This window comes from Cyanistes caeruleus, chromosome 9, assembly GCF_971803275.1.
Source record: "Cyanistes caeruleus chromosome 9, bCyaCae1.hap1.1, whole genome shotgun sequence".
In the NCBI taxonomy this organism is placed as follows: domain Eukaryota; kingdom Metazoa; phylum Chordata; class Aves; order Passeriformes; family Paridae; genus Cyanistes; species Cyanistes caeruleus.
The window spans coordinates 5,865,978-5,886,177 of record NC_141709.1 but is presented as its reverse complement, the minus strand read 5'-3'; the positions used below and the strand labels follow the sequence as shown (position 1 = coordinate 5,886,177).

Below are 20,200 nucleotides of genomic sequence, written 5' to 3'. Positions count from 1 at the left end.
AGCAGGCAGTTTTCTGTACAAAACTGGAGAAGGATATAATGGTTCCTTATGTTGCCAGATATAAATCTCTGCCTATCTCTCATCTTTCCATGAACAACAGATCATTAAATACGGGTTAGGAGGAGTTAACAACACAACTGGTTTAAAGAACAGCCTTTCTGCAGCCTTCCAGCACTCTCCTCTCACCAGCTCCCAGACAAAGAGCCTTTCACTGCCCAGCCTCCTAGGAATGCTTTGCATACAAAAAGAGACAAGAGAAACAAAAGGATCCTATAGCCGAAGAACTCTTCGGCCTTGCATTTGGGAAGTTACAGACTACACTCAAACAGACTAAGCAAGTGAGACTAGAATGTAATCGGCAATACTGAATGTTTAAATACTGGAAAATAGAGTGGAAAATACATCCCTGCCTCTCCGTTAAGAGAGAGGGAGGAAAATACTCTGAATAACTCAGAAATAATAAGGAATGGTGGTCTCTGCAACAGCCCCAAAGTCCTAAATAAGCTTGTAAGCATTGAAACAAGCTATTTGGAAGGCCAGATCCTCAGAAAAATAAGATGGTTTGAATCCTACATACATGGAGTCGTGGAAGTGAAATCACTTCTTTAGCTGAATAGACAAGCCACCTGATATAAAGGAAAAAAAGACAAAATAATAGATGCTACAGGAACAGAAGTGAGTCAAACACTACAAACCTGCTGTCTCAAAACAAGTGGCTCTGCTACTGCAGGACCCATTCCTTTGACCCTCCCCCTCTGCCTCCCCTGTCCTCTTCACATGCCCTCCAGGAAACCATCCTCCTGCAAAAGGAATGACTGGAAAAATAAAAATAAACTTAACTTGTTCTTTGCTGTCATTAACCAGCTCCAACTCTCGCACCAAACAATTTCAATTCCCTCCTCTGTAAACTGCTTCAGACAGGGACTGGTTGCTACTTTCTCTGCCTGTGCCAAGAACAGCACAGCTCCACTTCTGAGGAACATGGTTATCAGGGCAAAATACATTATGGAAGAGAGGAATTTGGCCACCTTCTAACCTCATCTGGATAGCTAAGCAACTCTGGCTTCCATCACTCTTTGGAATACCCCCCTGCAAATACCAAAGGCACCACACTGTATCCGCATATCAAGGGCCAGGAGAAGCCACTCTTCTTCCCTCCAGAAGCTTCCATGGAAGGCTTCCACATCAAAAATGCCACCAGGATCTTTTTCTTTTAACTCTCCCTGCCCACTTGTACCAAACAGCTAGAAAATATCAGAAGGTACAGTGTTAAAAGCTTAGCAGATTTCCAAAGCTGTCTGCTGCACTTAGATGCCAAACTCCCATGACTGCTAAAGGGATGTAGATGTTCAATTACTCCTAAATAAATAAATGTGGAAACACAAGTAGGACTACTCACTTCTCAACACACCAGCCCATGCTCAAGATTTTGTCTAGTGACTTCTAATCTATCTTAGAAGAAAACCTTTATAGGCTGAATCTGGCTGAAAAAAAATCATATGGCTTCTGTCTCAAATCTAATCAAAAGCAAAAGGGTAATGTGAAGTCCCGAAGGAAAGAAAATAAAAAAATGCAACGACCAGATAAGCACAGCATCAGCTTTTTTATTTGCTCCCCTGACTCAGGGAAGAGAGCCTCACCTGCTTTTGGACACCATAAATGCTTTCTGCCCCAAACTCAGTCAGCACTGCACTGCTTAGATAGGATACTCTGCAGACAGCATCAAATGACCAAGAGGTTTCCCCACACACTTAGGGTACAGGATATGCACATTTCCCAGGACATTTTCCCAAGAGTCCCAGTTTTTTTTAAGCTGGGTTTGTCTAAGTCCAACACATTCATCAGACAATTCTTCAGCACTGTATCCACAGCAAATCCAGCATAAATTGAATGCACCGGGCTGGAGGGTGATCCAGCTTCCACAAATAAATTGTGGAGGAAGATTTACAGTGAGTATATACCTACGAAACAAAATATCCTGCAAATGATGTGGATGCTGTTCCCTCCTCCTCTCTCCCAAGGAGCTGCTCACCTATAAAAAGCTGGAAGGTCCTTTTTTGATCTGGTCATATCACTGGACCAAACAACAAGAGCTCAGCACTTCTAATTGTTCCCTTACTTGACAACCCTGCTCTATCCCCAAGAATAAGAGACAGGGCTCAAGCTCTTCAGATGAAACTGAAAGTGACAACAAATGCCAAAACTGTGCCACTTTTCTTTTTCTAAGAGTTTTTTAAGAGATTTTTTTTTCCTAAGAGATGGAAAGTTATTTTTCATTATTACTTCACTGGCACACAAAACCAAATACAAATTATGCACTAATACCCACTTTAGTCTCTATACTCTGATTATTAACAAGTATCACTGAAACAAAGTTGCAAAAATGCAGGCTCTGGGGTACTTATTCTCATCTAATCTAGAGATGAAACCCAAGCTAGTAAAATCAATTACTATTGAATCTTTTTTATTTTTTTCTATTTTTTTCATTATAACATCTGCTTTTCTTCACAAATCCCTACTTCTCAGCTACATGTAAATCATTCTAACTTTTATAACTTAAGTTTAATCTGTATTTTTTCCCAAGCCATAAAATTCAAGATTATCCCTTATATACAAAAAGCCATGAGAAACATCCATGGATTCTTAAGCACTACACTCCTATGATTTGTGAGAAGAGAAGGCATGATGGATTGACATTTAAGAAACAAAGAGAAACACCTAAGGAAGTTAAAGCTGCTGGAGGCTGATGGGAGTTTTTCTCCTGGCCAATAACTGGCCATTTCTGAGAACTGACAGTATAATATATTTCAGAGAAACAAGGAGATGCCTTAATAAGCTGAAATATTCTTTTGTTAAACCTATGGAGATGGACAATAATGTCCTGAAAAAAACTCCTTTAATTCATGAAAGAGTATTTTGTGAGGAATGGAGTATTTCAAAGTGTGGATCTGAGCAAAAGTAATTCATTGATAGAGCTGAGTGAATGGTGAAGTAGTTGTGATCCTATGAGATGCTGGAACAGAAACGGAGAAGTGAGAGTTGTTGAAGATTTGTGGCCCTTAAGAGACAAAGAGAAAACTTCTGTTTCCAGAGATGATCACAAAGACAAATGAAGAGAACTTTTGGCCTTGGAATAACTCATCCTTAAAATGACACCCCTTGACCTAATGGCCCATGAATGCACCTCAGAGTGGTGTGGAATGAGAAGAAAGAACTGATGGCAGAGTTTTCCAGGCGGCTGGCATCAGAGAAATAGAAAATCATGAGAAAATGGTTTTCTTGTGAAAAACTCCATAGGCTGACAAACGAGGACTTCTTTTTCTCTACAAAGACTACTGATGAAAAGACTATAGCAAAGTTGGGACTGGTTTAACCACCAGTGTTTTTTTGTCTCTATGTTGTCATGTGAACAAGAGAATGGTTGTGTGGTGAGGAAAAAGGGTTTCTGGAGAAAGGGTTTCTTATTCTTGTAGTTTTGTTAATAAATTTTCTTTATTCCTTTTAAGTTTTAAGCCTGTTCTGCCCTTCTCCTAATCTATATCTCACAGCAAGAAATGAGTAAGTTTTCTAGTGATTTTGTAGCTAATGCTTTAAAACCATGACAGAAGGGAAGGAAGTGGTAATCTCCTAGGATTTTCTGTGGATCCTGTCATGTATTATAAAAGGCTGGGGACAATGCTGACAAGACCAGGCAGCCCATTCCTCTGAAGGGTGTATTGTAGCTTCCTTAGAGAGATGCACAAACCAACAAGATCAAAACTGGGCTTAGAAAAGAGAATTCTGTTCTATGGAGACAGTTCTCCTGGGATTTCCTGTCCTCTCTGAGGAAGAAGGCAGGGTCAACTTCCTTAGAGCTTCAATGTTTAAGTTCTTGTATGTATCCACTGGCAATTTTTATAATTACTCTCATTCAGAACTAGAATTGGGATGGAATGAGAGAACAGTCAATGTAACTGTAACCAATTCTACTCTCCAGGATGGCTGTTCTTTTCTCAGCTGACTGCTTACCTGACTGTCAGGTTGTTATTATTATTATCTTTACTAAATGAGCCAGACAGCATTCCTACAGAGCAGCCAGGATTATCCTTTTCAGATAGAAAAGAGAAGCACAGATAATTTGTCCATGCCTTATTCCTCATCTACCTAGTGGAAGAGCCAAAATGAAACCCTAAGAGTTCTTATGCCACTTCTCTGTCCTAATTACCTCATGCCAGAGCAACCATTTCTGTGAATCACAGATTTTGAAAGTGCAGCAAATATGACACACCCAAAATAAGAACACACCTGACCCAGCCATGTGTCAGTTAGAATTTAGGGTGAGAAACTAATGCTGTGTGTTCCAAGCATTTATGCAGACACAGCAGCCATGATTTAACAGTCTGACCCTAAAAGCTACTCTTAGAACATTTAGCAGTTCTTGGGCTGTCTGCAAAAATTTATAGCTGCACATTCATGTGATGTAATAGAACAGGAGAGCAAATTCTTTCTTGTGTTTGTACAATCCCTGTTCTGAATCAGCAGCTCCCAAACAGAAGAGCTAGGTCTGAAAATATTGGTATCTAACAAAATTTTAGAATTTATTCTAGGTATGACTTTGCAGCCCATGCATTCTGTTGAGTTTTCTAGAGGAAACTATTACTTTTGCTGTGCTGGTCCAGTTGAGTTCTTTAGCAGCCAGGCATGGCACACTTTCCTTACGTATCCTTTGAGGAGTGTTGGGAGCATCACTGTATTTATAGACTGGATGTTTATGCTGAAATTCTAAATTCTGCATATTCTTAACAACAGCTTATTAAATCTACACCCACTAAAAGCAAGGGAAGAAATTCCTGACAACTCTCCCCTGTTGTGTAAATGATGGGTCCACTGCATAGCAGTGGCTCTTACCTGTCCAGAAGAAGTTCCAGCACTGCCCTGGGAGATGCAAATGCCCTGTATGTTGCAAGGAAGATGCTGATGTAGGAAAAATCTGCATCTCCAAAAGCTGTGAGAAGGTTCTCCACCAGTTTCTCCAAAGTTCCAGCTTTTATAGCCCTGATCTTGGACGTTTCATACTGTCTGACAGTGTGCTCTGGGGGTAACTGGTCTCCTTCACCCTACAAAAGGAAAGAAGAGTACAAAAATCAGGCAGGAGACAGACCCCTGACACAGATAAAGTCCTATCTTTGGCCAGGAGATGGCCAACATCAGTTACTAAATGATTGTGTCAATTTTTGGTGCTCTACAAGCACCAAATGCTGTATCAAGTAACGTAGATTTTAAGTAACTTTATATTAAAGCATTTCTCTGACATGCTCAAAAAAACATTTTACAGTGTGACCACTATCAAGTTAAGTCATGATTCCACCATATATTATTACCTAAAAGACAATCCATTATCCCACAAAGAGTAATATTACTGAAGGGAACAAAAGTGGTAATTCAGTGTTTCATTTAAGTTCTGAATAAACATGAAAACTGACCATAATTTAAGCACTGGCATTTGTGATTCCCTTGCTGAAAATACTAAGCTTGGGGTGCCACACCACCCAAGGTCAGAACACATTTGGTGCAAAAATATTTCAAGATACTTTTATAAGGAGGGTGTCAAACTCATCTCACAAACAAGGCCTTCTAACACTCCAATTTCCTCTTAGAGTTTCCACTTGGGGCAATACCTGTCCATAAATCTACGGTTTGGGACTGTGTGTGGGTATGTTTTTCAAACAGCATTTGTCTTAAATGCTTACAGCCTGCTTTAAGTCTGAAAGAACACCTCCTTAAATTATGCCATTATTTAGAGGACAGTTCAGAAAAGTATTTTTGTGACTGGTTTAAATCCTGTTTTGTAAAGTATGTGGGGAAAAAAATGGGATTATAAATAAAAATCATCCAATATTTACTCAAACACCTTGATACTGAGGGCACAAAGATAGCATCACCAATCCTGGCTCAGGATACTGATGAAACACAAAGGAAAAAAAAAATAAATCTATTCATAGGATAATTAAGAAGAAATACCCCACCCACTTCCTATTTACATGATTACCCTCCACTGCTTTAGAATTGTTTCTAATAGACATCCTTTTCAGTTTTAAACAATACAGATATCTTTAACATCATTCTAAAGCTCTATCTCTAATATTATTTACAAAGCTCTGCTATCTTATTTCACAGATTAAAGCGATCAAACAAACCCTTGCTGCAACATTAAAATACAACATTACTGTCTGTATTAAAAAAAACCCAAAATAACAAAACAGACTAGACATGGAAATATTTTGCTACATTTTGTTCCATGGATCTTACGGCTTTTTAAAAGAAAGGCGTATAACTTGTAATATATCTGACTTAAAGGTGCATCTGGAAACATATTATAAAAATGAACTAAAACTGTACCTGGGATTATGTTTGACACTGTCATTACAGCAACATTATCATCAGGGTATGTTGTCACCACTATGTAACTCTTACATTCAAATTTTCCTTAAGCAAAACTTGGTTGCATAAAAAAAACCAAATCTATTTTCTTGCTAACTCTTTATCTTACAATTATGATAACTTTTTAAAATAATTAGTTACACAATAAAACCACCTTCAGACAGGGTAGAAAGTCTGCACCACTGTATTTAACTCTTAATTTTTGATCCAGCAGTTGCCCCACTCACAGTTTAATGGTTTATGGGCATATTTACTCAGGGCACATAAAACCCTCTCATTCACTCTTGTGAGTATATTCAAAACAAGGGCAGAATCTGCTTCCAAGACTGATACACGCACAAAATTTTCCATTAATTGTAACACTACAACTTCCCCAAGACATCACATTGGGAAAATGTTAAAAAAAAACAAAACAAAACAAAAAAATCCCACCAAAGCAAAATAAAACAACAGTTTCCTAAAAACCTAAAACTTTGTCAACAAAATATGAAACTGTTAGAAATCATTGTGAGAGTTCTGGGACTGCTTGTATTTGTATTATTTTAGCAATTCTGCCTGTAAGTTTAAAAGGAAAAGGGACTTGGCAGACAAACTCAATAACAGGCTTTGAGAATAAGACCTTGTGGGCTGAGTTTCAAGCTAACAGGAAACTGCTCAGTCTGGATTTAATCAAGAGGGCATCTCTTCACTCACACAACCAGGCAACCCAAAGGCTAAGGAGTTTTCATGTCTCCTTTAGAGCTCTCTGCTCAGAGGAACACTCTAATCACTGCCATGAAAACACACTCTTAAAGCTCTTTGCAATTTTTGACATGGGTCCATGGTGACCATGCACTGTTAATGGTATCAATAAATGACGCCTGTTTTGCACTGTTTTGTACATCCAAAGAACAAAAAAAGCTCTCCAGCTCCTCTTTGTCTCCTTCAGCACTGTTTCCAGTGGTCTATAAGCCTCAGCATTTCAGGGCTTACATAACATTTTCCTAGTCCTCTAAAATAAATAGATAGAGCATTTTATAGTCTGATTTTTATCTTTTAAAATCTCACTTTGATTTTTCAGGCAACAGATTATAACCTCGATAATCTGCAAGTGTAAGTAACGAGAAAGTAGCTTCCTACAAGACAGACAACATCTTTCTAAAGCAAATATAGAAAGATTGAATGGAGGTATATCCTTGCAGATCTTTATTTTCTGAGGTTGTGTGTGTACTGATGTGTAATTCTAGCAGCTTTACTAACCCTTGGCAATGCTGTACCTTCAGAGGGGCCCACTGTCTTTAAGGTGATCATCTTACAGCTCTACAGCACAAAACATTATCTTGCTGAAACAGGAGAACTCCATGCAGACCAAAACACATCCAGGCTGAAAAGCTTCCTCCAAACACTATCTGCTAAGCTCCAGTGGAAATGTGAATTAACTATAAACAGCACCATCGCCTAAATAAATGCTACAGCCTAGCAAGAGGGATTAGTCTCAAGATAAAACTTAGATCAGTTCAGAACCAGGCTGGTACCCAATCAGACATACAAGACTGTAGTCATTGTCATAGAAATAACACTGGAAACAACTGCTTTCATCCAAAAAAAAAACCACTGCTCTGCAGACTTTTCCTAATGCAAACATTATCTGTTGAGATTCTGGAAGTAAGAATCAGTCAAATTGGTTTTTATTATGCAGACTGGGAAAAATACTAAAACAACTGGGATGAACAATAAGAAAAGGAGATAGCAAATATTCTTCAGAGTCAGTCATTTGAAACATTACCACTCCACTAAAGATTTGTTTTATTCAGAAATTTTACATTTATTTTCAGGAGCCTCTAACTAACACTTCAAATGCATTTTTACCAATTCTGACAGAATTTTAAATGCTTTTCATTTTCCTTGAAACTTACTTCCTTGTCTTCAAGATGGAGAGTTTTCCACTCTGTTTTTATTAACTTACTGGACAGGCACCCTATGCAGGAATACATGTGCCTGAAGTGCAGTAACTTGTACATTAACTCAAAATAAAGCACTCTAATCAAGAGTTTGTTTGTTTGTCTAAATATGAGTCTGCTTTAACCTTCTGAAAGTAGGAATTAGATGCTCTTTGTGATTTTAACCTTATTTTTTTCACATTGCTTCCCTACACACAGGTTCTCCAACACATATCTTTAATATCAACACTCATGCTTGGAGGGAAAAAAAAAGGAAAAAAAATCAAATCATGGAATGATTAAACTTGAAAAGCTTATAAAGAAATATAAGCATCCATAATGTCAGTCTAAGAGAGGAAAAACCTAAAATATCCCTCATTTAACATGCAGATACACATCATTAAAGAAAACAGCAAGACAGATGAAACAGAAGTTGTTTAGTTGTCTTAGTCAAACATTCTGCAAAGACATTAACAACTTTTTTGACTAAGTGTTTCCTTCCAACAAAGACCCTGATGGAGTTTATAACTGAGTGGATAGAAACAGGTGCAGGACAGCCAGACCCACAGTAGCTGACTTTCATCTGCACTGACTCCCAACTCCACCACATGACCACTGAACAAAATAATCCTCAGAGCAGTGGCGATTTTGCCCAAACAATGCCACATAGCAGTGCCTGGGCTAATCTTATCAAACAGAGTCACAAGTATTTCAAGCGTTTTGGGCCAGGCTGTTTTCATCCCCACTGCCTCCTGCCCTCAATTCTGTGGGCCTGCCAGAGTTAGAGCCCTGCAAATCACACCACTGCACTCTGTACCCAGCTACAAGCACAGAAAACAGTCTGCATGGGGGAAAACTGAATTTGGAACAGAATTTCCAGCCTAGGAAAGCGTGACTGGCAGTGCATGGCTTGGGTGGACAGTGGTGGATGTCCTGTAGACAAAGGCCATCATGATGCTTTTATCCCACAGTGCACTTGGAAATTAAATAAAATTATGCCAGAGCTCCCCACAAAACTCTCAACACTAACTCTCACTTCCTCATTTTGGATACTGTTTAAAAAAACAAACAACAAAACCAAACAACAAACACAAACCAACCAACCAAAAACAAAAACCCACCAAAAAACTAAACTCTGCATACTGAGTATACTAAACTCAGAAGCCAAAGTAAGTTTATGAACTCTTTCCTGAACTCCAAAAAGGAGAGGTATTCCTGGATTCCCAAAGCTCTGTCCTTTTCCTTTCCCTTCTTGCCACAGAAATACCCATTCTTGGCAGCGACACAGAGTTTCCAGGACCAATTAATTCCATGACCATGACACAAAAGGCATTCTTGTTGTCTCTTCAGAGCTCACAGCCTGGTTGGTATCTGTCTGAAGCGCTGGCAAAGTCACCAAAGCTGTGGGGCAGATTTAGAGGGAAAAAGAGAAAAGGAAAAAAGCCTCTTACACAAATGCTGCTGCTCAGTTAGGACCTTTTCACTCGGACACCCTGCAGCTACTTAAAGCCAGTGCGGGGAAAATGAGAAACAAGAGGCATTCCATGGAGCTGAGGTGTGCAATCCCACACCTTCTGAAGTGATGCAAATTTATACTCATTTGGATATTGATGAATTTTGTAGGACGAGCTCTACATGAATCAAAGTAAAAGCAAATAAGTCTAATTCACAAACCACCTCTCCCTGCATGCATCCAAAGGAGTTTTAGCAAGTACATTGCTAAATTGAATCTTCAAAGAGGTCTAGGTTAAAATGGCATTGTGCAGCTCTTAAAAATGTTGGAGCTTATCCAGCCATGGGAACATAGAAATTCTTGCTCTGAATTTACCCACTCAGAAGCATCTATGCAGCAAAGGAACATAGCCATATTATTCACTGAAAATCAAGTCATCCAAGAGGTTCACTGTGCAGCATACAAGATTTTTAAAGAAAAAAAAAAATCACCTGAACAGCTCCGTATCTCCATCTCTACCTTGTATGATTTATGCACTTACCTTCTCGTTGCTTTCTACCTACAAAAAGTTCCCTCTTGTCCTGCCTCTCACCTCTGTTCTTGCTAGGAAGACTTTTAACAAAACCAATAGAAGGCCCCTCACCCTCTTCTCTTGGCTGATTTGGTGTCGTCATTGAGTTAACTGAACCTGAATCACCAGATTACTTATTTTTCTTTTTTGTTTGTCGTGTTTCACAGATCTGCAGTTCACCACAACCCTGTTCCCTCTTAGGCATGCCAAGGATGTTTTATTTTCATAACTTGTACTATGAAATACTCCTTGCGGTGGTTTTGATTGGACACTGAAGGTAGCAAGTTCCTAATTTGAAACTGAAAAGCAAGAAAAAGAAACCAGTAAGTCAGGTAAGACTCTTAGCCTTGTGCAACTTACATTGTTGGAGGAGTATCTGTCATCAAACAACATTTACTACAAACACTCCTATAATCCAGTAAACAAATGTGTTCTGTACTTAGCATCTTCCCAAAGCCCTTCTGTATTAGAAGAAAATTATTTGTAAAACAGTATTCTCCTCTCTTCAGTGCCCAGAAACACCAAAATGTCTAATCTCCAAACAAAGCAGTAAATAAATATTCAAAATAATAAACAGTTAAGCAAGCAGAACACCAGGATGAAGGCAAGGAAATGGGTTTTACTGCCCGTTTTGGCAGTACAATCAGCTCACTTTCTAAGTACTTTGACTTCTGGAGCCAAAGGAAGTGTTACACTGTGTCTCCCTGAGAGAAGAGCTCTACAAAGTCTCCAGGGTCTTGCATAAAGCAAGCAGTGATTAATTGTGAAAATTACTAATAGCTTTCCCAGGTATGGATTACAGAGGGTCCCTAAGGAGGTAAAGGCATCTGGGGCAGCTCCCCTGTGCCCCAGAAGCAGTAACTGCTGCTTCTGCTCACAGCCTTTATCTTATCTCTTCTTCCTTCCTCCCCATACTCTCACAGTTTCCAGTCTGCCCTAGAAATCTGGAGATGTCAAAGCACCCTGGAACCATTACAGGAAACCATAAGGGAGAAGAGGTGCTGAGCAGAGAAAACAAGCATAAAAGGTACCAGACAGCTCAAACATTTCACTTGAGTCTGAAAAAGATTTTTGTGATTCTGATTATAGATTACAGGAATAGGTACCATGCACCTGGCATCTGACAAGTACTGAGAGGATCAATCTCATAGCACAGCAAATTCTGTATTTATATTCGATATTTCAAAGCTGCTTTGATGTTAAAAATATCAACTCTATGGCCCCCCTAATAAATGCCAGAGTAAAGCTATTATTAAAATGTCTGTGAAAGGTGGTCAGCAAAGCCCTTTGCCATGTTTCTTTCATGAAAAATGCTAAAATATGCTGACATTTTTCAATAAATACCAAGCATAGCAAAAAGAGGGGATGATTGATATTACCACTAACACAATCAGACAGATTTCATATGGTATCATGATTTTTGACTACCAACAGAATACTTGTCCTGTGACAAGTCATACTATTTTCTATCTCCTTCGAGAAACGTAATTTAAATTAATTGTGGAGCTCATCATCATTTTCTGCACAGTCAGTAGAAACAATGAAGGTCCTGTATGAGGCAACAGGGCTAAGTTCAAAATGGATTTAAAGATGCCACAAGTAATAATTCTGTTGCATAACAGTACTACAAATGCATATTACATAACCCAAAATGCTTTAATTCATCCTAACTGTATTGTTGGGTCTCCTTTCACATTGTAAAGTTTGCTCACACAGTACACAGAAATTAAATCTATACCAGGTCAGGAAATCAGTGTAAACTGCCACTGTATCCAGTGTAAACAACAAAGCAAGAATGATAAATTATTAATAGTATTAATAGCTGGAAATTAAACATGTCGGTGAGGGGAGATGAAATACCTTCTGACAGAGGAGAAAATACTTAGCAGAAGACTGTTTGATATTTTAAAGTAAACTGAACTCAGAACAACATATTTTTGTGCAACAACAAATACCCAAGAAATGCTGTTACATGCCTCATAATAATTACTGTAAGCAATCTCTAATGCCAAGTTTTTCTAAGCTTTTAAAAAGAAATAGGCTAGTAGTCAAAAAACACTTTTATGACCACAGCATGAAAACATACCTAAACTGCATTATAAGCTTCATTTCCATAGCTGTGCTTTCTAGTACCCTTTGTTTTGAAACTGAGAAGCCTATCCAGGGTGGGGTCTAAGTAAAAAATGCAGTAATAGGAAGCTAATGTTTCATAATATTAAGTGTTACCAGCTTGAATATTTATTTACATGCTCAAAGAGTCCAAAAATATTAACTCAATCATTAGTCCAGGCCAAACTGCACTTATACTATATTATCTAGACATCACAAGGGAGAGTATGGTATCTCCTGATGTTCTCCTGTATACACAACCCCCCCATAGAGTCCCCTGGCTGTGACTGTGTTGGGCTACATGTGCAATCAATGGCAATATCCTTGTCCCAGTTGTACAGGTATTTTCTTTATAAGAAATTCTGCATTTCACCGGACCAACAGAAGTGTGTGACAACTAAACTACCACACACCTACACAAATTACTGCACTCTCCTAACCATAGCACCAGTCATGAAACCTTCTCTTCTGCCCCAGCACAAACAGTACAAGCTGGCCCTGAGCCCTTTGCAGATATTTTATGTTTCGGTTTAAAAACACTACGTTGCACTTGAACTGAAATCCTTAAGCGATGGACATAAATCAAAACACATAATTATGTGGAAGTATTGAGGCAGTATGCAAAGTAAGTATAGATTACAAGTAAGGGGAGAAAAAAGGGAAAAAATGACAGACAAATCAGAAGTTGTCCACATTGGTTTGATTCTTCTTTTTTGAGGGGGTTGTTTAATTACCCACCAGGAGTTAATAGCATACCTTTGCTCTTCTCTGTCCTTTTCTCCCTGACCACCTGATGTTTTCCTGAACAAAATGTCTGTTTTTGCAGGAAGAATACAAACCTCATGCTTTAACTAAGTGTGCAAGTGAATGTGAAATGTAAAAACTGTTCATTCACATTTTCTCTGCTTCAGAGAGCCAGGAGTCCAGAGCACAGTCAGAATCAATCTGAAGCACTCCACTGGAGGAATGCAAAGGCCTAAGATCTGCCTTCCAAGAGAAACACCTTGTTGTTACTCATGGGGCATTTCCAACAGCAGCACAATGGCTGCCATCTCCAAACCAAAGACACCGGGCCTGCCCTAAAGGGCTTCTACTCTAAGAAACAAAACACGTCAGAGGTTTTGTTTCTTAGAGTAGAGATTACTACAGCCAAGAGATTACTACAAACCAATCAAACAAAAGCAGAGGTATATCTTATAATCATTTTCTTCCTTTATTTGCATGGAATATTTAAACCAGGTTTCAAATGCACTTCAGGAGCATTTAATTAATCTCTCTTGCACTGAAGATAACAGCATCCCAACATCAACACATCTCTGAAATGTTAGGAAACTCATCTGACAAGTTCTATCCACAGGAATCCTCTACACAACTGAAGGACATTCTGCACTCAATTCGAGTCAAAAGAGAAACTCAATTTACTCAATGCATGCATATTGCAGTCCACAACCTCGGGATCTCGTCCAGGGAAGCTGCAGGGTTCTGGGGACCAGCATGAAACACCAACAAGACGGGCAGCATGGGAACAAAGTCAGGTCCAGAACAGAGAGCTCTGAACAGAGGCACAGCAGGGGTTTTTGAGGGACAGAACCCCCGAGGGTTTCCACCTTTGAGGGTGGAGTTCAGGGTCAGGGACCAGTAGAAGCTCACCAAGGGAGAAACCCCCCGCCAGGGACTCAAACCCAATCAGAGCACCTGGGCCACCCTTCATAAGGGGTTTGGGGTGGGACAATGTTAACTCTTTATCTCCCCCAAGGCAAGTCCTATACATGCAAGCTTTTGTAGGGCATAAACCATATTTAGGAGGGAGGAAAACCCCAGCTAGCTCTAATGTGATGGTCTATTTCTGCTTTAGGATTTACAGATACTAACAAGGAGCCACTAGGATCTGGCAGGCTAATAAGATCAACCACAAGTCTCCAGTTAGAAGCCCAAGGGCTATCTCAAAGCATTCAATCATTCCATATTGTTCAATCATTCTAAGACCTTTCAAAGGAAAATGCCACTTGGTAATAAAAACATGTTGTTTTACTTGCACAAAGAGCCCATGGACTCCCCAAAAAGGAAGAAACAGCTACTGACTGGAAGAAAGGTTGAGTAGGGAGAAAAGCAGTACGAAGCAGGTGAGGGGGTGGGAAGGGGAAAGAAAATAATCTTTTAAACTGCCTTCAGACCAAAAAAGGTGGGAAGAATATAAGAGAAAAATAGATTAAATACACTATAGTAACAGGATTACTCCACAAAAGCACTTGAAATGCCTATACCTCCTTAGTGCCATTTTGGCCCAGGTGCAGCACATGGCAGTGACTGCTGCCATAGCCATGTGCAGGACAGCCATGGAGGTGGCACAGAGGAAAAATAACTCCATCAGTTTGCAACCCAACAGAGCAAAAGGTTAGTAAATATCACCATGCAAAGTGGCACAAACACCTGAGGTGGAGCTGCCAAATCTCATTTTCATTGCCGAAGCTGTTGAAGGGGAGCTACACTCTGATGTGCAACAGATGGCCTATGCAACTAAACAGAGATTAATGTGAGAGGCCAGAAAAAAAAGTCTGCTGAAAGTCCTACCCTCAGACATCCCACAGTGGCACACAAATCAGAAAAGACCTGAAGGGTTGCAGTACGTAGAACATTACATATTTCATTGCAATGCTTGGAAGCGACAACAAAAAACAGACAAAAAAATGTCTGAGGAGCCCACATGTAGAGTACCCTGTTCTGCTCAAGTTGCCTCATTTTTAAAGCAGCTACTGCAAAGCTGAATGGGGTAAAGCAAAGGGCAATCCACACAATTCCTACTTTTGCAGAGTCTAAAACTGCACAGGTGCAAAGTTTTGCTTTACACACATTAAAAAAAGCAAGCTCTGAGCACCCAGAGCACTCCTTAACCAGGAGGAGGTTTCAGGGCTGCTGGAAAACCAGCCCACACCAAACTCCTGTAGCATGTGGCAATATGGCCCTGACACCTCCTGGGCATTAAAGTTCTCATGATTCTTTTGTTAAGTACCTGTGTTCTATCTTACTCTCCCTCATTAAACATCTGCTGCAAACAAATTGAAACCAGAATTTTACAAACAGCCACACATAATAATTGCCATTTTAAACTAAACTAGAGGTTTTCCCTCCTCTAACAATGGCCAGGTGCTATAGAGGAAGGTGAAGAAATAACACCCAGTCTAAATGAGAAGGCTCTTCTCAGCTGCAGGACGTATTTCTTTTATCCCCAAACCATAAAAATTAATGTATTGTGATTTGAATCTCATGCATTTGTTCTTATTATTTATATAAATGTTCAATCCTTTCTGAATCCTGGATTTAGTTGGACTCAATTACTTCTGCTAGCAGCAAGCCCCTTCAGGTTAATTACATGCAATGTAGAATCACTAATTTCTTTCCCCCCTTGCTCTCTCCTGGAGACAACATGTCCCTTCTCTACTCACTGTTTTGAAGGCTTTTCCAATATCCTGTTCATTGCCAAAATGGAGCCTCAGTCCTGTGAGGAGTTTTTGTTAAACTTGCATGTCAACCCCAGTTGCACCAAGACACAAATATAACAGCTCTCATCTTTTTGGTATCTCCAAATCCCTTTCCACCTGTGGATCCCCTTTCTAGCTCTCCTACTTTGAGACGGGGGAATAAGCGAGGAGTTACTTCACTCCCGCCTTCCCTGCTGTAACTTGGTATTTGAGCTTCCTTTCACAACTGCTATTCCATGGGGAGAAAATGCCTCCACAGAACTCTGGATTCAGAAGTCCAGGTCTTCTTCCCAAATGGTTTTAATTAATTCACTTCTGGTCCTAAATTGTTTCCATGTGCTGCTGTGCCTTGCTAAGCAGTTGCTCCCTGCTGCATGTATCACATGTGAAGAAGCTATCCATGTGATAACACTATGAAGCCACAAAATAAATATTACCATGCAGCTCTGACACCTAATTCATCTCCCCCGACTTTTTTAATGGTTCAAACCCTTCAGCAGCCTCAAAACCTCAGTCTTTTTGAAGTCACATTGTCCCAGAAACATTTTTTCCTCATCTCTTTCCCACCTCCCCAGCAAAAGGGGAATCTCCCAAACCCAGGCCACACCACTGAAGCTGAATTTTAATCCCTATCCAAATCCTATTTTTGTGCTGTGTTACATTACAACATCCAACACAGTCAGTCTGGAGAAAATTTGCAGCCATGCTTTGAAAGTTATTTGGGTGAAAGGTGCTTTAAGAATGCAAGACCATTATCACTTCACTTGGATATGTTTCTGCTTTCCTTGCAGTCCCTAAATCGCCACCTATTAGTGGCATGGTGCTAAACTGAACTACAGTGTTCAGGCATTAGCACGAGATCAGTTTGGTCCAAAGTAAAAGGATTTCCATAAACAGTAAATGGATTTCCATGTGCAAAACATATAATACCTCACTAAGGCTTTAAAACTTTATTTAAATTTTAAAGAATAATTAAAAAAAATTAAACACACATCTTCATTCATCAATAAAATTCTTATTCCATTAGGTCTAAAAACTTCACACAGACATTATAGTTGAGCCCTACATGCTAGTATACCACTCAGGAAAAATTACAAGTCACTTCTGAAGAGCTCGTATGGCTTAACATAGCTTAAGCTTGTAACATGGCTTAAGCTTGTATGCTTAACATAGCAATTTTTGGGGTGAATCAAGTGCAAAAGTACTTTTTGGAGACTGCAGGAGCAAACCGTGACATTTTCAGAGACAACTGCTGGTGAGTTGCTCAACCCTTCAGGAGTGAGGCTCCAATTCCCTTTAGGAATCATCTTTTACAACCTTTGATACTATCTTAATGTGGTATTAACACACCTTTTGCCCCTGCTTTACAAGACACTATACATTGACACTACACAAAGACAAGCAAGAGCAGATCGAGTTATCATTTATTTACCCCTGTTACACAAAATAATCCAGTTTTCTCCAATGGGCTAAGCCATTGTCGACTACTTTGTGCTGGGTTCTTCACACAGATGCACCCTTACCATGCTGGCTAAAGGAAATTATATATTTAAAAAACAGCAGTAGTAAAAGGTGCAAGTTCAAAGCATGCATTTACACACAAATTTTTATTAGCTTTACAAAGGTTAAATTTAAATCCAAGTGTGACTAGCATACTTTAAATGCTTCAGCCTGTTCCTTAAAACCCAAACAGTGAAACTAATCGTTTCTCCAGGGCTGTTCTCTGCACAACATTTCAGTCAGGTTCATGTGCTGCATCTCACAGGCTTTCCAATGACGCATAGCTATATTCTTTACCAACTCTTCCTTAACCTAACAAGTGACCTAGATCTAGCATTCAGAAAGAAAGTGCCAGTTCCATTGCAGAGCAAGCAAAATTTGGGGGTTATTCCTCTCACTTACTGCTCCTTTAAAGAGCAAGCAAGATAACATTCAGTGATGTCAGCAGCAAGACAGTTAAGGCACTGGAACTCAGAGAGAACCTGTAGCATCCAAGTAGCACAGTTTTAAAAAAACAGTCATCCGGGCTGTCAGAGGAATTCCCAGATGAAAGCAATTACAGCACAGGATGTCATTCTAATCCTGTATGACACAGGTAAAATGCCAAGGGCAAGTTCTGTCCATGAGCAGGCTGGCTGGGAGATATCCAAAATGCAGATACACACAACCAGTGAAGCAACTGAACAGTCTCCAGCAGCTTTACTCAAGAGGCTCCCTTAACATGTTATTCCACTTGATATAAGAACCATTAGCAAGAGGGGCTGCTGCACAGCCCCAGGAAGGGAGGCTGCCCCTGTCTCTCCCTAGTTCCTCAAGGCTGTGCCAGGGTATTTCAGCCCTTACTCAGTCTTCCTAACACCACAGGATTAAAGCACTGCCACCCTGTCATGCTTTGGCAGCTTGGAGTTGGAGGTTTTAATTTCAACTGAGAGCATAACACTGTGCTACAAAGCCAGTCACCCTTCTAATTATGCATTTTGGATTTGGAACTAGGAAAGTAATGGATAGTAATCTTTCAAGCTTCCTTTTTAAAACTCTTAATACACTTAGTTTTCATTTTTGAGTGTCTGTTGCACACACACACAGCCTCTATTAACCATCTGATGACTGTATCCAAGACTGCTACTTAGGATATCCCTGGAGCCTAAACCAGGAAACGAGGAGAAAAATATTCCATAAGAAGTCATTAATAAGGGCTACGAATAGTACCATGGTACTATTACACTCACAACTGAAGGAAGGACAGAAGGAGCCTACTCCAAACCAAAAAAAACAAGCTGAATGAGATGCCAAAGCTTTCTTTTGGATAACTGTGTACACGTCTATAGATAAAATCATTCAGTTCCCTCTGAATACGTTACTTTGTGGGTCTCCAGCATGCAACAGGTTTTCCCCAAGCAAAACCAAAGTGAGCACACCTCATCCTTCTTCCTTCTCCAAGATAGCTCCTCAGAGACTTTGGAGCGGACAGTAGCACAGCTCAGTTTCCGTAGGAAGCCTGTCAGCTCCTTGGGAGCTGTTTTTCTGCTTCTGCCAAATATACAGCCAGAACTACACCCTGGCCTTGATCTCAGCAGTCAGGACAGGCTGAAGGAACCTGATTAAAGAGTCTGCTTTAGCCAAGTGACCAACACACGCTCTAAATCAAGAGACAGAACAGCAAGCTGCTTGCTGTGCAATTGTACTGTGGTCAGCCAAGCCATTGCCTGCTGCTTCCACAGGAAACTACACTCGACCAGAACATCTGTAATCTACGGGTAAGATGAAAAAGAGACCACAGAAGGCTCAGAAGGGCATGTAGGAGGAAAGAAGCAGGCTCAGAGAAAATGTGAGGTTTTGCTTTTTCCTATATGTTGATGATTGCAGGCACCACTTAACCCATAGTTAGGAGGTCCGTGCTGGAAAGAAAGAAATCCAGACTAAAGCTTCTTTTTTGACATATTGATTGAGTCAGAGAGATGGCTGCATCCCAGGTCCCAACTGGGATACAGATTACTTAGCCACAAGTTTTTGCAATGTTCTTCTGTCTGAACTGTCCAACTCAAGCTTCCTGCCAATGCATGTGACTGTGGAAGTGTTTAGAAGCCAAACTTGCAGTTTTCAGTGTGAGGCAATCACTCACACTAAATAAAAATAAATAAAATTTTATAAAATTAAAAATTTATTTTTAAAATAACACAAATTTCCAGAAAAGGTAATTGCCAAGTAATAACAGTGCTAAGAAAACACACAAATATTAAGTAATAGATCTGCTGCTTTTCAGTTTTTCCCTCTTTTAACATTTTAAGGTACTGAAAAGCACCCTTCTAAGAGTAGTTCATTGACAATTTTGGAAGAACATGTTCTACTATATACCCAACATTGTAATATTAAAGACACTTTAAGAAAGGCTATATTTTGCATCCATCTCTGCCTGAACAAACCCCAGAGCCCAAAGTTCAGCTCTAGCTAAAAAGAGAAAGCAAAAAGCAAAAACCAAGTTTCTAAAATCTCCTCTAGATGTTTAATCCGTGCCTAATGAAACCAGGTAGCCTGGCCATAAGTGAGCAGACTATTTATCTGCTGTCTGGATATTTAAGATTCAAAGGAAGAGGAGTTCATGTCATCCATCAGTAAAGCAAGAAACTTGATGGTACCCCAAAAGCCCAGCAATCATTTCAGGTGTGGAGAATCAGCACTGAGGCTTGGGGAACTCTAGTTCCTGGCTTTATTTCCTGTGACCTGTCCCACCAAATACTCACACATTGTA

General features: G+C 39.8%; 1 protein-coding gene across 3 annotated transcripts in view; it reads right to left on the bottom strand.

The window, feature by feature from the left end:
• Nucleotides 1-20,200, bottom strand: part of RGL1 (ral guanine nucleotide dissociation stimulator like 1) — a 55,129-nt gene that overhangs the window by 29,698 nt on the left and 5,231 nt on the right. For all 3 annotated transcript variants that reach the window (XM_023931627.2, XM_023931628.2, XM_086842706.1), the window contains exon 3: nucleotides 4,888-5,096. In XM_023931627.2, coding sequence (XP_023787395.2) covers nucleotides 4,888-5,096 — 209 coding nt within the window. The remainder of the gene's footprint in view (nucleotides 1-4,887; nucleotides 5,097-20,200) is intronic.